Here is a 15,659-nt window from a genome sequence, read left to right as displayed (position 1 = left end):
TGATGGCAGGTAGTGGGCTAAAATGTCATACATGAATATACCCTGTAGGCGCCACATTTTGAAATAATGAAGAACCAACCAGGTATTTATTTCTCATTGTTACTTGAGGAATTCCTTTTGGGTTAAACTTTTACTTCATTTGTGAGAGGTACTCTGATGACTATTACAGTGAATGGCTTAATTTCTTGGCAGAGTCTATCTTAGTCTAATATAATTCGAGCTCAAACACTTGTTTTCCTTAAAGAAAATTTTCCTGTGGAGCACCTTGATTCTAAATTTAGAACTGAAATGTGCTCAATGGATAGAATGAGATGGAGTTCATGATAGTAGATGGAGCTACACTAAGTGTTCATCTTTGATCCCAGGGAGCATTTCTTGGAAATCTTCTAATATTTTTCTCATCTTTAAAATTATTCTGTTGTGGGATGAGCATGGTGGTGTATCCCTATAGTCTCAGCTTCTTGGGAGGCTAAGGCAGGAGGATCACTTGCGCCCAGGAGTTTGAGGCTATAGTGCACTATCACTGTGCCTGCGAATATCTGCTCCTTTAGCCTGGGCAATGTAGCAAGGCGGTCTCTTAAAAAAAAAATCTATTTGGCTATTGTCTTTATATGTCAATAAATACATACTCGAGTATACTTGAGATGCTCATCTCATCTGGGTTCTAAGATCTCACAGAGCCCTTGGGCCATCCCAGTAACTGCTCACTTACAGACTCCCCCTCCTCTGCCCCTCCCCCTTTCCTCTCACATAGCCACCTGGCAGTTCCCAAAGCTAGTTAAACACAGCTCTCCACCTAACCGAACACTGGAGGGAAGCTAAGTAGAAACATGTTCAGTCTTGCTACCTGGACTCATTTTGAATTTGTTACCTCAAATTTAAAATTACAGTCCTTAGTATTGGCAGCAATTCTGCTGTCTCTCTGTAGCCTACTCACTTTCCCACTCTGCTGTATGACGCTTTATTCTCCTTTCTCCCCACACTTGCAGTGCTCCCTCCTCCATATTCATGATAGTAGGAGAATTTTATTCTGTGGAGAAAATAGAATCATTCCTACTTCATTCTGCAACTCTGAAATCTACCAAACTGCCTGGATTTATAACAAAACACTCTACTTTCTTTCCTTTCTTTAGTTATCCATATCTAATGTAGGCTACTTTTTCACTTCTACACTGAATTCACCTCCTTCTCAAGGATTTTGCTGCTTTAGTTATCCCCGTCTCCTGTGTCATCAATCCTTAGTTTCCCCTTCTCTGCTAGGTCGTTCCCACCAACTTCACAGAAGAGTTTGCTTTATCCCACACTTGTTTCTGGCTGCCACTCAGTTGCTGCGCACTCGTTGAGACTAGCACGCCTTGAGAGCTTGTCTGACACACTCGCCTTGAGAGCTTGTCTGACACACACACTGTTTCCTCAGTGCCTTGCAGTCAGGTTTTCATTCCCACTCTTGGCCTGAAACCGTTCTTTCAAGGTTGTCTCGGTCTCGGCACATTTCACTGTGGGCCTCAGTTTGCCTGAGGCTCAGCCTCTCAGCAGCTTTGGCCCGGTTGACCACTCCATCCTGAATTACTTCCTTCACCTGCCTTCCAGGATATACATTCTTTTGATTTTCTTCCACCTTCACTGGCTCTTTGGTCTTCTTAGGGAAAGCCTCTGCCTCACCACTAACTTGGTGTGCTCCAGAGCTCAGCACCAGACTTCTCATTGCAGAGTGTCCACTGGCTTTCAAGACCATCTACACGTTTGAATTCTCCTAAATTTGTACTCACACTTTAACCCTTTCTCCTGAGCTCCTGCCTCTCGTGTCCAACTACCATTTCAGTATCTTCCCATGGATAGTGACATCTGAAATACCAAGAACAAAGAAATAGAGCAAATAGACCTTGATGTATTTGTTCTTGGGGGGCAAGGTGATCCTTTGGAGCATATTCAAAACAGAACTTCTGCTTTCTGTCCCCCTCTCCCTGCCCTGTCCCCCCATCTATTCCTCCATTGTTACAACCCGCTGAGCTCACAGCAATGCCATCTATCGCTCGTGGCTTAGGACAATCACGGCAGGTGCTCATGCTCCAGACCCACTTCACCACCAAGTCAAGGTAGCTCTTTCTTTAAAACATATTTCTACTCTGACTAATTATTACCATTCCCACTCATCTGGTCCCTGTCCAAACCCTCATTTTCTACTTGGTCTACTCCAGTAGCCAACCTAGGGTCTCCCTGTTTTCCCCCATATCCTCTGCAGTCTGCTTTTTACTGTGCATCATATTATTGTATTGTCCCTCCATCTCCCATGGTGATCTTCTGGCGGCTTCCCTGTAATCTAGAACAGGACACACTCCTGACTGCAGCAAATACAGCCCAAGAGCCTGGCACCCTCCAGGCCTCCCTCCTTCCCTCAGCCTGTTTCTGACTACACAGGCCACGTGTCAGCAGTCCCCTCCCTTCCCTGCCATCGCCGGATGTGCCTTTTGTTGTGTCTTTCTTCGTAACACATGACCATCCGATATTACATAATATATGTATTTTAATTGTCCCTTTCCCTATCCCCTCATGTAAGGTTATTGCAGACAGGACCTTCGTCCTGTTCATAATTATGTTTCCATCACCTAAATAGTGGTTCCCACTGGGAGTGGTTTTGCCTCCAGGAGGTGGAGTGACATTTTGGGTTGCCACAACTGGGAAGGCCGGTGCTGCCGACATCCAGTGGGTAGAGGCTGTGGATGCTGCTGAACATCTGCAGGGCACGGGACAGTCCCCACAGCAAAGAATCAAGAGTGTCATCAATTGTAGTTGAGAAGCCCTCACGTAGGAAAACACATAGTTGATGTCAAGTAAATACTGAGAGATTGAATGTGTGATCTTTAGTTTAACACTATAAATGAAATACTACAATTAGATGTAAGTTCTCATTTTAATAGTGGTGCCAAACATTAGTTCAGCCAGTTTCATGCTTACAAATTATCTTTTGTCCTTGAAAAATGTGATACATAGTTTGACGTGGCCTTAAACTAATTGGTGTTGAGAATGGAGCTCTGGAGCTGGAGCGCAAGGAGTGCTTGTGTGACTTTGTGGCTGCAGGGTACTCACCCTGGTACCTGTTCTGTTTCAGCATTAAATAGAAAGAATGGAAAGAGAAAATCTGCTAGAACCATTCTGTCTTGCCAGTTTTGAGCCCCCAAAAGAAAATACTTAAGATATAAGCCTCTTTGAAATATGGAGGGAAATTCTTAAAGAGTTAGAAAAGGAGTTTTGACTGAGGGGTAACCAAGATAGTGTCAAATGTAAGGGAAGCTCTGTGTTGTTTTACTGGGGTGTTTTTGTTTGTTTGTTTGTTTGTTTTTAAATACAAACAGTACGTACAAAGTTGGGCATTGTGGTGTCTGCCTGTCTTCCCAGGTACTCTGCAGGCTGAGGCAGGAGGATCCCTTGAGCCCAGGATCTGAAGTCCAGTCTATGTAACATAGCCAGATCCCATTTCTTAAAAGATAGAGAAATTTAAAATGATGCATATTTATATATAAAGGTATTCTCTCAGCTTCTTCTTTTTTTTTTTTTTTCTTTTTGGAGACAGAGTCTCACTTTATCACCTTTGGTTGAGTACTATGGCATCACAGCTCACAGCAACCTCCAACTCCTGGGGTTAGGTGATTCTCTTGCCTCAGCTTCCGAAGTAGCTGGGACCACAGGCACCTGCCACAATGCCCGACTATTTTTTGTTGTTGCAGTTTGGCCGGGGCTGGGTTTGAACCCACCACCCTCGGTATTTGGGGCCGGTGCCCTATTCACTGAGCCACAGGAGCCTCCTTTTTTTTTTTAATTTTTTGCCTCAGCCTTCCGTGTAGCTGGGACTATAGGTGCCCACCACAATGCCTGGCTATTTTGCTTTTTTTTTTTTTTTTTTTTTTTTTTTGCAATTTGGCAGGGGCCGCGTTTGAACACGCCACCCTCGCTATATGGGGCCGGCGCCCTACCCATTGAACCACAGGCACCGCCCAGCTTCTTTTGTTTTTTATGGACAAAACATATTTAGAGAGGAAGAAAGGATTGTAGCATGTTGGAAAAGCCTATTTACTGTCCCCAGGTGTAGTTCTTTTACTTGCGATAGTTTATAATTGACAGTGGACAATAGACTCCTTATATAGAAAGTCTAAAATAGTCTCCTGTTTTAACTAACCATTTTATCCTATTACCGCTGGATACCATGTACCATTTGGGCAAGGCTTCAGATTAACTGAAGTATAATGTGAAACATCCTTGACTCTCTTTTCTCTCGTAGCCTGTAGCCCCATCCTTCAGCAGACCCTGGCTCCGCTGCCGGCATATGTCCCCCACTCCTCCTGCCTGGTGGCTGCAGCAGTGGCCTCCTGACAGGTTCATACACAAAGGCTAGAGTGACACTTTGAAACATAGGTCTTTAACAACCCGACTGTGGCATTTCCTCTCTTTCAGAATAAAGCCTCAAGTTCCTACCATGGCTTGCAAGCAGACCCTACCTGATCTCGCCTTAGCTTTCCACGTCCTCTCTCACCCTTTACCTGGGCTTACTCCATCCTCACAGCCTCCTTGCTGCTGCTCTGCCAAGTTCATTGACTTCCCACTGAACCATCCCTTTGTCCTGGAATCCATGTCATAGACATCCACACGACTCCTTTCACTCCCTCCTTGTCTCTGCTCTCAAGTGTCACCTTACCAAAAGGGCTGACTTCTTTTTTTTTTTTTTTGAGATAGACTCTCACTTTGTTGCCCTCAGTAGAGTGCTGTGCATCATAGCTCACAACAACCTCAAACGCTTGGGCTCAAGCAGATTCTCTTGGCTCAGCCTCCCGAATAGCTGGGACTACAGGCGCCCACTATGGCGCCTGGCTATTTTTAGAGACGGGGTCTCACTCTAGCTCAGGGCTGGTCTCAAACTTGTGAGCTTAGGTGATCCACTTCCCTTAGGCTCCCTATGACTTCTTGAGGAGTAAATTTTTTTTTTTTTTTTTTGGTGGTTTTTGGCCAGGGCTGGGTTTGAACCTGCTACCTCTGGCATATGGGACTGGTGCCCTACTCCTTGAGCCACAGGTGCCACCCTCCCTATGACTTCTTAATGTAATAAAATGCCTTTAGTCATAGGTGCAATTAGCATCTTTGAAAATATTTTATGTATGTATTTGATTACCTAATTTCTGCCTCTGGTCTGTAAGCTCCATGAATCCAGAATTTTCTTCTGTTTCTTTACTGCTATGTCTGTAGACCCTGGAGTGTGCCGGGCATAGTGCACAACATGTATTTGGGTTTGTTTTTTGTTTTTTGGGGGTTTTTTTGAGACAAAGTCTCAAGCTGTCGTCCTGGGTAGAGTGCCGTGGCATCACAGCTCACAGCAACCTCAAACTCCTGGGCTTAAGTGATTCTCTTGCTTCAGCCTCCCAAGTAGCTGAGACTACAGGCACCCACCACAACGCCAAGCTATTTTCTGGAGTCAGCTTGGCTCCTTTCTTGCAGCTCAGGGGCAGAGCATCGTGGGGCTCATACCACTGTCGGTGTGGCGTGCTGTCAATAAGCACCATGCAGTTCTTCACCAAGGTCTTGGTAGGAACCGGCTCATTATTGGATGCATTGTAGACAACATTAGTGATCCTTGTTTTCCTAGTACATCACTCTGAGCCCCAAGAGAAGTTTCCCACATTCGGCCTCAGGGCACGGTATTTCTGTGTATTCGCTGGGGGCCGATCTTAGTGTTAGCTGTGGGGCATCCCAACTCATACTTCGCTTCTTGTCCTAGGGCTTTCTCCCCCACCCCACCCCCCGGGTCTTGCGGTGCTTGTACCAGTTGCCCCGAGAGATGCCCATCGCTCGGCACTGGCTAGAAAGAGCTATTGTGAGAAATCTTAAGGAGACACCTCTCATAATTTGCTTATAAAGATCTATATAGAAACTTTCTTATTCAAAAATACTGTTGAACATAACCACATCCAGGTCTTTTAAATTCTTACCACATGGATGCAAATGAAAATTAATGCTTGTCTTATTTTGAAAATGGTAAGAGTAGTGAGGTAGATGAGTGTTATTTCTATCAGATTATCTGAAAGTGTATGTCATGTCTCACAAATCGGATGTCTTTTCGTTGCAGGCGCATGCCCAGCCTACTGGAGTATTTAAGTTACAACTGTAACTTCATGGGTATCCTAGCCGGCCCACTCTGCTCTTACAAAGACTACATTACTTTCATTGAAGGCAGATCATACCACATGATACATTCAGGTGAAAAGGGGAAGGAAGAAATACAAAGCAAAAGAACAGAGCCATCTCCAAATGTAAGATCATGAGACTTTTCTGGAGCCTTGCAGGGGTGTCCAACCACAAGCTGCATGTTGATTTTATGACGACTTTTTTTGCTCATCTTTGGTGTTGGATATCATGAAAAGTATGCATGAACCCTTTTTTTTTTGTTGTTTTTAATCAGGTTTGTTAGTGTTTTGTGTGTTTAATGTGTGGCCCAAAACAACCCTTATTCCTCCAGTGTGCAGCAGAGGAAAAAAAGGTTGGACACCCTGGCTTTGGAGCATGTATTGGTTAGTCTTATTTAAAAATACTAATATTTTCATGTTTTGAATTTATCTATTTCTTTAAAAAACGTTTGTAAGAGAAATGACTCTTCACACTATGCCCACATAGTGATGCTTAGTAGAAGTACAATCAAAATTAAAGACAAATATAAGTTTACTTGAGAAACTACGTGCTGATTTCCTTAATGAGAATAAAGCTTTCTTGTCACAGAGTAATTTGCAAGAAAGCCCTTCCCGTGGAATTGGCCCCCCTCATCTTCCAGGCCTCATGTTGTAGCAGGTTGTAAACGCTCTGTGTGCTCTCCTTTCCTTTCTGCTTTTCCTCTCTTCTTCTTTAATCATCACCAATTGAAATCTTACTCTTCTTTAAAGACCTCCTTCAAATAACACCTTTTTCACAAAACTGTTTCTGATTTGCACAACTAAGAGATAGTTGTATATCTGTAGTCACACTTGGTTAGCTGCCCTTTCCATCTTTGGATGGAAGGTCCTGTCATTCTACTTTCTTGAGGAAACAGACTCAGCACGAAGTAATTTGACCATGATTTTCCAGATTGGCAATAGGAGAACTAGAATTCAAACCAGTTCAGTCTGGATCCAAAAATCTGAGCTAAATTGCCTCAAAACTGAACATTAATTTTTACTTGTTTCAAACTGCTGAGGTACTTGGAACTGCCGCGATGCTGCTTCGTAAAGAAAGGTGCAAGGCTTCGTTCAGGCTGGGTTTCTGTGGGGTTTGATCTGGTTGGATATAAATGTTCCTTGAAAGGCCAGTCAGAAAGTCTGTGAAACAAAGAAAAAGAAGTAGTGTTCCTCTGAATGTGGGGCTCAGAGCCAAGGGTCACCCCCTTTTTCCTACAGACCTAGCATCCTCCATTTGTGGGGGCAGCAGAGAGGGAATGAGAAACATGCTTCTGCATGCCATCGTATTACTTCCTTCCAGTGTGCGACTCCTGTTGTCTCTTACACCAAAAAGGTGTTTTTGTCTTCTTATTTTGTATTACTGGTTAAGTGTTAATTGAGAAATGCCATATCTAGCCGGGCGTTGTGGCGGGTGCCTGTGGTCCCAGCTACTCGGGAGAATCGCCTAAGCCCAGGAGTTGGAGGTTGCTGTGAGCTGTGACGCCATGGCACTCTACTAAGGGCCATAAAGTGAGACTCTGTCTCTACAAAAAAAAAAAAAAGAGAGAGAAATGCCATATCAAAGTGGGTTGAATTTCAGATTTGTATCTCCTTTAAAGATCTCACTGCCATAAAATAAAATAAAGTAAAGATAATTATAGACAGCTTCTTAGAAGCTTTATTCTGGAATACTGGAAGGAGAATTAAAATCTGGGAATCAAGATACTGGACTCTCAGTAACCAGTTCAGCTTTTTATCATTTTGACACAAAATGTGTGTGGATTTCTCCCCTCCCTTCCCCTTCCCTCCTGTTCCTCCATAGAGTACTGTGATGTCACAGCTCACAGCAACTCCAAACTCTTGAGCTTAAGTGATTCTCTTGCCTCGGCCTCCCAAGTAGCTGGGACTACAGGCGCCCGCCATAATGCCTAGCTAAGGTTCCTTTTCTATAAGTGGAAAATCTTGATGTCCTCTCTATTTTAGAGAAGATGTAAAGTTCAAATAGTTTCATGATATATTAGAAAAATGCCAAATGCTATATAAACAGTAATAAGGCAAACATAACAAAGAATAATACTTCAAATAATAATTCATATTTTACTTCGGTCACCTCACTCTGAGTTTTTAAGAGTTTTATGGGAAAATTAATTTGTTGACAATACGTAAAACTGATAAAATGTCCCTTTTCTCTTCTGGTTGATAGACATAAACTAGAGGTTGTTGATAATGGCAGATATTCTTCATGTATTATTTCATTATTCTAATATATTTTGGCTTAAATTCCACATGCATATAGTTTACAAAGTCAAATAGTAGTAGTTATTCACAAATGCCTCACTGGCATGGGAAGCTCTTTGTGCATTAGTGGGGTTTGTGGACTCTCGGGATCCAAAGCCAGCTGGCTCTATTGTGGGCCTCTCCCAGGAGTCTTTATTTGCATCAGCACCCATCAGTCTGTGTCTTATGTCTATAGGTGTTTTCTCTGGGGCAGTTGTGTTGTTTGAGTGACAAACCCTGCGGTCTGTTGTACAGATGTGGTTGTCCCTGGCGCTCTGCTAACCTTCCTCCCAGTTCTGGGTCTCCTCCCCGCCTTCCGCCATGCCTGGTGCCTGCATTGACTCATCCTTTTTGGAATTCTCACTGCTATTTGTGCCCCCTGGTAGCTGACTGAGGTCAGGTGTATGTTAACTTAATTTACTTTTTGTAAAAACAAAGACCTAGAAACATCGTATGTACTCTATCGGCCACAGTTTTTCTTCCACCTTATTCAAATGATATACCCCATTGTCTTTGTTTATAGTTGTAATTTTTCTCTAATTACCTTCTGAAAATCTTTTTTATTCATATGTATACGTAAGATACTTTGGGAAGGATTGAAGAAAGGGTAGCCTTATTTTACTGGAGGAAGTTTTAAAAGATAGCCAGGAAGGTGAGAATAACGACACCGGCAGTGAGGCGTCCTTCAGCAGCCAGGACCATCTCGCAGGGGCAACGACAGAGATGACGGGGTTCCTAGAAGGGCAATAAATGTAGCATGTGCTGTGAATCTCACTTTTGAGCCATTCTTCTTGCACTGTTATGTATGTGTTAAAATTTGGATCTTCATTTATAAATTACTTGAGTTAATTTGAATATTGTTTGGTTATTATACAGGGCGCTCTAAACCCAGTTGTTTTTTTACATACCTTCACCTGAACCGAGCCTTTTCTTTTTTCCACTTGTTTCTTTCCCTTCACAGTCTGTATAATCTCTTTTATACCAAACGAGGTCGAAATGTTTTGGGCTTCTAAAAATATGAAATACCATAGGTTGGTAATTTAACTTTACCACAGTATTACAAAGAATGGCCTCTTCTTTTCATCTGAGTCTTTGATGAAAATCTTTAGTCTTCACAGGTGTGTGGCTCTTTTGACTTTATCATTCTTGAACAAAGTTGTGTTAACTTTCATATTTATCTTGATAGTTTATTGTAAAAAAAAGTTCATGCAATACCTAGAATATGGAAAATGGAGAAAAGGCACAATGGAAAAAAATACATAAAATCCACTAGGTATCCGCTTCTGCCATACACCTATACACTTCTGCTTTCTTTTAGATTTTTATTTCCTGAACGTTCTGAAAACACAAATTTATGTTTTAATATGAGTTGAGCCCTAACTTAGGTAGGAGTTACAGATAAGTTTGGAAGTGTTCACAGTATGAGACCTTGGAGGTCTATACTAAGTGTAGTGTAGCACTCGATTTTTGATCAGGACAGTTATAGGTTGATGCTACATTAAGGAAAATTCATTTGTTGACAATGCATAAAATGAATTAACAGAGTATGGGTGAAGTTTACAAAATCTCATCTTTGACTTTTCAGATTGCAGTTATTCAGAAGCTCTTAGTCTGTGGACTTTCCTTATTGTTCCACTTGACTATCTCCAAAACATTGCCTGTGGAGTACAACATTGATGAGCATTTTCAGACTATAGCTTCATGGCCAGCAAAGGTGACCTATCTGTATGTCTCTCTGTTGGCTGCCAGACCCAAATACTATTTTGCATGGACATTAGGTAAGTAACATGTAAATGGACTTTTTTGCTTATGTGTCAAAATAAGTCAGTGGATCAATGAAAAGACATCCGATAACTTTCTGAGTGCCTGTCCCTTGTTAGATTCTGTGCTAGCCAGAGTAGATACTGATACCAAGATACTTAAAATTTAGTATGGTTGTTTTAAACCTTCCACTATGATATATGTTAGACTTTTAACATAGTTGATGCGGTATAATATGCTCAGTACTGTATCAGCAATAAAATGATATTGGTGCACTGGGGGTAGTCAGTAATGCTTGGCAGGTAGATTAAATATTGGGAAAAGATAGCATTCCATTGTGCCTTACGATTGACTGTGATTTCAGCAAGTAGGAGGTGGTTAGTTTTGCACTCGTGAGCAAAGAGGCATGGAAGTGCCTTGATTATCGTGGCAGGTCTAGCAGGGGCCATGCAGGAAAGAGGGACCTGGGAAGGAGAAGTGGGGCTTTCACGGGACCTCACCTGTTCTATTGAATGAGCCATAAGAACCTTCCAGTAGGTTGATGGCTTGATCCTAGGGCAGAAGAAGATAATTCTGGCCGTAGTTTGGAGGTTGAACTGAAATGGAAAGTCACTTCACTTGATAATTTGAAACCTCTTTTATATGTGTTGTCTTTTATCCACAAGACCATAAGCCCCTATTCTTCCTGCTTGTCTTGTTTATATTTTGTACTCAACGAATATTTGAATGAATACATGAAGAAGCATACCAGCCAGATAAAGCCAGCAAAAGGCCTGGGGGCTGGCATCTTGCCCTCGGTTTTATTTTGATTGCAGTGAAACCCAGTTGGGGACTGGGAGTGGCGTGTTCAGTCTTTGATCACACAACTGCACCATAGCAGCATTAGAAGTTACTTTAACCTGCAATTTCATAATGAATTAAAATGCATGTGCAGTGTTAGCTCATATAGATTTTAAACTAACATTGCTTTAAGGACCAAAAGTTTTTATGCCTGCTGAATATGAACATCACTGATACCAAATGGTGTTTCCATGCTACTAAATTCTGACATAATCTGACTTTGAGTTGAACCTTGGAATTTTTCTACACCAACCTGTTTTTAGGGTTTTATAAGAAATGTGACTTGTGTATTGAACCACTAGATTTATAGAAGCCTTCTGCATATTCTTGCATGTGATTGGATATGTAATTGTTATAAAGCTACTGTCAGCAGAATGAGGTCATTGAATTCATAAGGATTTTAAGAAAATCATAAAATCTTTGTAAATATGTAAAAATCTGGGCAGCGCCTGTTGTTCAGTGGTTAGGGCATCAGCCCCATATACAGAGGCTAGCGGGTTCGAACCGGGTCCGGGCCAAACTGCAACAAAAAATAGCCAGGTGTATGTGGTCCTAGCTACTTGGGAGGCTAAGGCGAGAGAATCTCCTGAGCCCAGGAGTTGGAGGTTGCTGTGAGCTGTAATGCCACGGCACTCTACCAAGGGTGATAAAGTGAGACTCCGTCCTCTTAAAAAAAAAAAAAAAAGTAATAATGCATGAACTATAATTGTTTTTTGTTTGTATAACAATTAAAATGATTTGTAGGAGACTTCTGATACCCCAGCCCCAATATTTGGTTTAACGGTCAGCTAATTCCTTTTCCCTGATTCCTCCTTAAGGAAATATATTAGAATATATGATAATAACAATTTGAACTACATTTAAGGAATACAAATAATTCTTAGCTATAAGACTGTAACGTTACTCGGTTCAACAAATACTTATTCTATGTCTGTAGTGGCTTAATCAATACAAGTAATGGTTTAGGGCACCAGTGGAGAAGTTGATTGAAAGGCTTGGCACCTGTCTGCACACCTTCATCTCCACTCCCCGGTGACTTTTTTTATTTTTGATATGGGGTCTTGCTGTTTTACCTAGGTTAGAGTGCAGTGGCATCATCATAGCTACTGTAGCCTCTAACTTCAGGACTCAAACAATCCTACTGCCAGCCTTGTGAGCAGCTGGGACTATAGGCATGTGCCACCATGCCCAGCTAATTTTTTCTGTTTTTTACAGAGGCAAGCTCTGTTGCCTAAACTGGTTTCAAACTCCTGGGTTCAAGTGATTCTCCTAAGCCCCCACTGACTTGTTGGTCCCCAAATTGGAGTTTAACAATCTCTGGAAGTCCAAAAATATGTTTTGGGGAATCTAAGAGTTTCCGAATTCTTTAATTTCATTTTTGCATTTCGATGATCATTTTAAAAAGAACAATGTAAGTATATTCTGGATCCCTTGGATAATTACCTTGCTGATGTCAGTGTCCGCATATTCATTTCTAAGTTGTAATTTTGGTGATACTGAATAGTTGCCTAGACTATGTAGGATTTAATTTGTAATTCATGGTTTCTCAAAAAAGGATTCAGGGCTGTAGGTCTCCTCATTCCTGTGGCTCTGCCGCCTTTTCTTCACCAGTTCACAAGATGATTCCTTGAGATCTGAGTAGTTTTTTCCCTTTAACTCAAGTTTTAAAAACATTGTCTTAGCCATGTAGGGACAGGTTGAGATTTAAATTGATATTAATGGTCAGTTGTTTGGAATCACAAATTATTAAATTTACCTTCATATTAATGACAACTTGGAAGCTCTCTCGGGAGTTAGGTTACCTGAGGTAACAAGTGAGCTGCTGATGAGAGTTGGGGGGACAGGTGCATGGAACTTTGATTTCCCCAGTTCTCTTTGCATCACTGTTGACCACACCTTGGGTCAGTCCTGTTGTCAGATAGAAGTTGATTCAGTGTTCAGTTGCTCTCTGATCACAGTAGGCCAAAAATAGTGGGAGAGAATAAGTGAAGAGATGGGACATGGTGGCAGCCACGAGGGAGGAAGGTGTTCTTTGGCGCCGTTGGGGGGGGGTGTACCCCATGTTGTTTTTGGATTTGATTTTTAATTCTCTTGAACATGAATTCTACCTTATTGATAGGATTATCTTAAAGGCTCATATTTATTTGACTATATTTGGGGGGATGTACCCCATATTGTTAATAGATTTGATTTTTAATTCTCTTGAACATGAATTCTACTGTATTGATAGTATTATCTTAAAGGCTCATATTTATTTGACCAAAGTCTGCTGACCCCATTGAACCTGACAAGGGGATGAATCTTGCATGTTTATTCTTTTTTTCCCAAGGTGTAATCTGTTAAAGTCTTGTTTTGATGTACTCAAAGGCGCTAATAAGCCATGAAACAATTTAGGGTACATGTCCATGTAAGCGTGTTATTTTGCTGGATTTCAATTTGTTTATTTTTTGGTCATGACACAGATAACATCAATTATAAACACTCTTTCAGTTGATTAGAAAAGGGCTCATTTGAGGCAGAAACTTCCTTTGCAGCTCAATCAATCAGATATATAGAGCAAAATTGGCTAATCGAACATAGTGGTAAAAAGGATTAGAAAACAAATTCTGGATGCATATACATAAAGTGCGTTCTAGTGAGTCAATAAAGAAAAAATTAGAATGAAAATATTATGCCTCGGGCGGCGCCTATGGCTCAGTGGGTGGGGCGCTGGCCCCAAGTACAGAGGGTGGCAGGTTCAAACCCGGCCCCGGCTGAACTGTAACAAAAAAATAGCTGGGCATTGCGGTGGGCACCTGTAGTCCCAGCTGCTCAGGAGGCTGAGGCAAGAGAATCGCCTAAGCCCAGAAGTTGGGAGGTTGCTGTGAGCAGTGTGATGCCACGGCACTCTACTGAGGGCAGTAAAGTAAAGCTCTGTCTCTACAAAAAAAAAAAAAAAAATCTATACACACACACACACATATATATCATGCTTCATTTATATATTCTTATTTATAATAAAAATCAATTATGTGAGTAAGAAGAACATGTTGATTCCAGGGCAAAACATTCCCTAGTGCTCCTTGCACAGGAGACCGAGCACGCTCCTCTCTGTCCCACTGGAGCATTCTGATATTAGAGAGTATTTTCTCGATTAAGTCTTCACCTTTAGCTCATGGGTCCTCAATAACATTTAAATCCACTTTGCCCCAACTTAATGCTGAATATCTCGTGTTTTGTTAACCAGATTGTCCTGGAGAAAGTCATTACTTACTCTCACTGTATGTGATGTTTCCGACCTCCCTTATAAATTAGAATAAGCCACTTTTACTGTATAGTAATGAAAGGTCATAATACATAGTTTCCCAGGTGTGGTGGCTACACCTGTAATCCCAGCACTCTGGGAGGCCAAGGCGGGTGGATTGCCTGAGCTTACGGGTTCAACACCAGTCTGAGCAAGACCCCATCTCTTAAAACCTAGCCAGGTGTTGAGGCAGCTGCCTGTAGTCCCAGATATTTGGGAGGCTGAGGCAAGAGAATCACTTGAGCCCCAAGAGTTTAAGGTTGCTGTGAGCTGTGACACCACAGCACTCTCCTGAAAGTGACAAAGTAAGACTCTGTCTCAAAAAAAATAAAAATAAAAAAATACCATATAGTAACACACACCGTGTTAGAGAATATGGTAGATTGTTACAGAGGTTCTTAATCCTGTTTTTTTTCTTTGTTTACTACAGCTGATGCTATTAATAATGCTGCAGGCTTTGGTTTCAGAGGATATGACAAAAATGGAGCAGCTCGTTGGGACTTAATTTCCAATTTGAGAATTCAGCAAATAGAGGTTGGTAGTAAATCATTAAGAAGTTAGTTACCGCTCATGCCTGTAATCCTAGCACTTGAGGAGGCCTAGGCAGGTGGATTGTTTGAGCTCAGGAGTTTTAAGAACAGACTGAGCAAGAGTCAGACCCTATCTCTACTAAAAATAGAAAAACTGGCTGGGTATTGTGGTGGGTGCCTGTAATCCCAGGTACTGGGGAGACTTACTTAGGCAAGAGAATCGCTGGAACCCAGGAGTTTGAGGTTGCTGTGAGCTGTGATACCATGGTACTCTACCCAGGGTGACACTGAAAAAGAAAAAGAAAAGTTAAGTTACCTTATGATATTTTAAGTACCATAGTTTACTTTCATAGGTTATAACATGGTGTCCTAAGAGTGGTTTTGAAGGATTTTTAAAATAATAATACTCATTCTGCTGTTCACCCAGTGTTTATTGGTGATCAGCTGTGTGCCCCAGTTACTGAGGAGCGAGTGAATGAGACAGGTACAGTTGAGGCCTCATGGAATGTCAGCAGTCTAGTTAAGGTTACAGGGCACAGAAAAATCGGTCATGATCAGGGGGCTGTGTGGGTGTTTCTGATATAGTAATCCAACTTAGATTAGCTGGCTCATGGAGGAGGATCCCAAAGAAAACAGTGTTTGAGTTCTAAATGATACTTCGGAGATTACAGAAGCTGCACTGCGAGGGAGCAGCCTGAGGGATGAGAAAGGGTGTGAACACATTGGCTCCTGGTACGGAGAACAGTGAAGGAAGAGGTAGAGAAGCAGAGGCCAGGCCACACATGCTCTGAGAGGCCA

At 41.9% G+C, this 15,659-nt stretch overlaps 1 protein-coding gene across 1 annotated transcript in view; it reads left to right on the top strand.

Annotated features, from left to right (window-relative positions):
- MBOAT2 (membrane bound O-acyltransferase domain containing 2) overlaps positions 1–15,659 on the top strand; it is a 129,869-nt gene that overhangs the window by 101,767 nt on the left and 12,443 nt on the right. The window contains exons 7-9 of the mRNA XM_053589857.1: positions 6,113–6,296; positions 10,033–10,225; positions 14,762–14,865. Coding sequence (XP_053445832.1) covers positions 6,113–6,296; positions 10,033–10,225; positions 14,762–14,865 — 481 coding nt within the window. The remainder of the gene's footprint in view (positions 1–6,112; positions 6,297–10,032; positions 10,226–14,761; positions 14,866–15,659) is intronic.

Source organism: Nycticebus coucang, chromosome 4 (genome assembly GCF_027406575.1).
Source record: "Nycticebus coucang isolate mNycCou1 chromosome 4, mNycCou1.pri, whole genome shotgun sequence".
NCBI lineage: Eukaryota > Metazoa > Chordata > Mammalia > Primates > Lorisidae > Nycticebus > Nycticebus coucang.
Note: the sequence above shows the minus strand (reverse complement) of the source record. Positions and strands in the feature narration are given on the sequence as shown.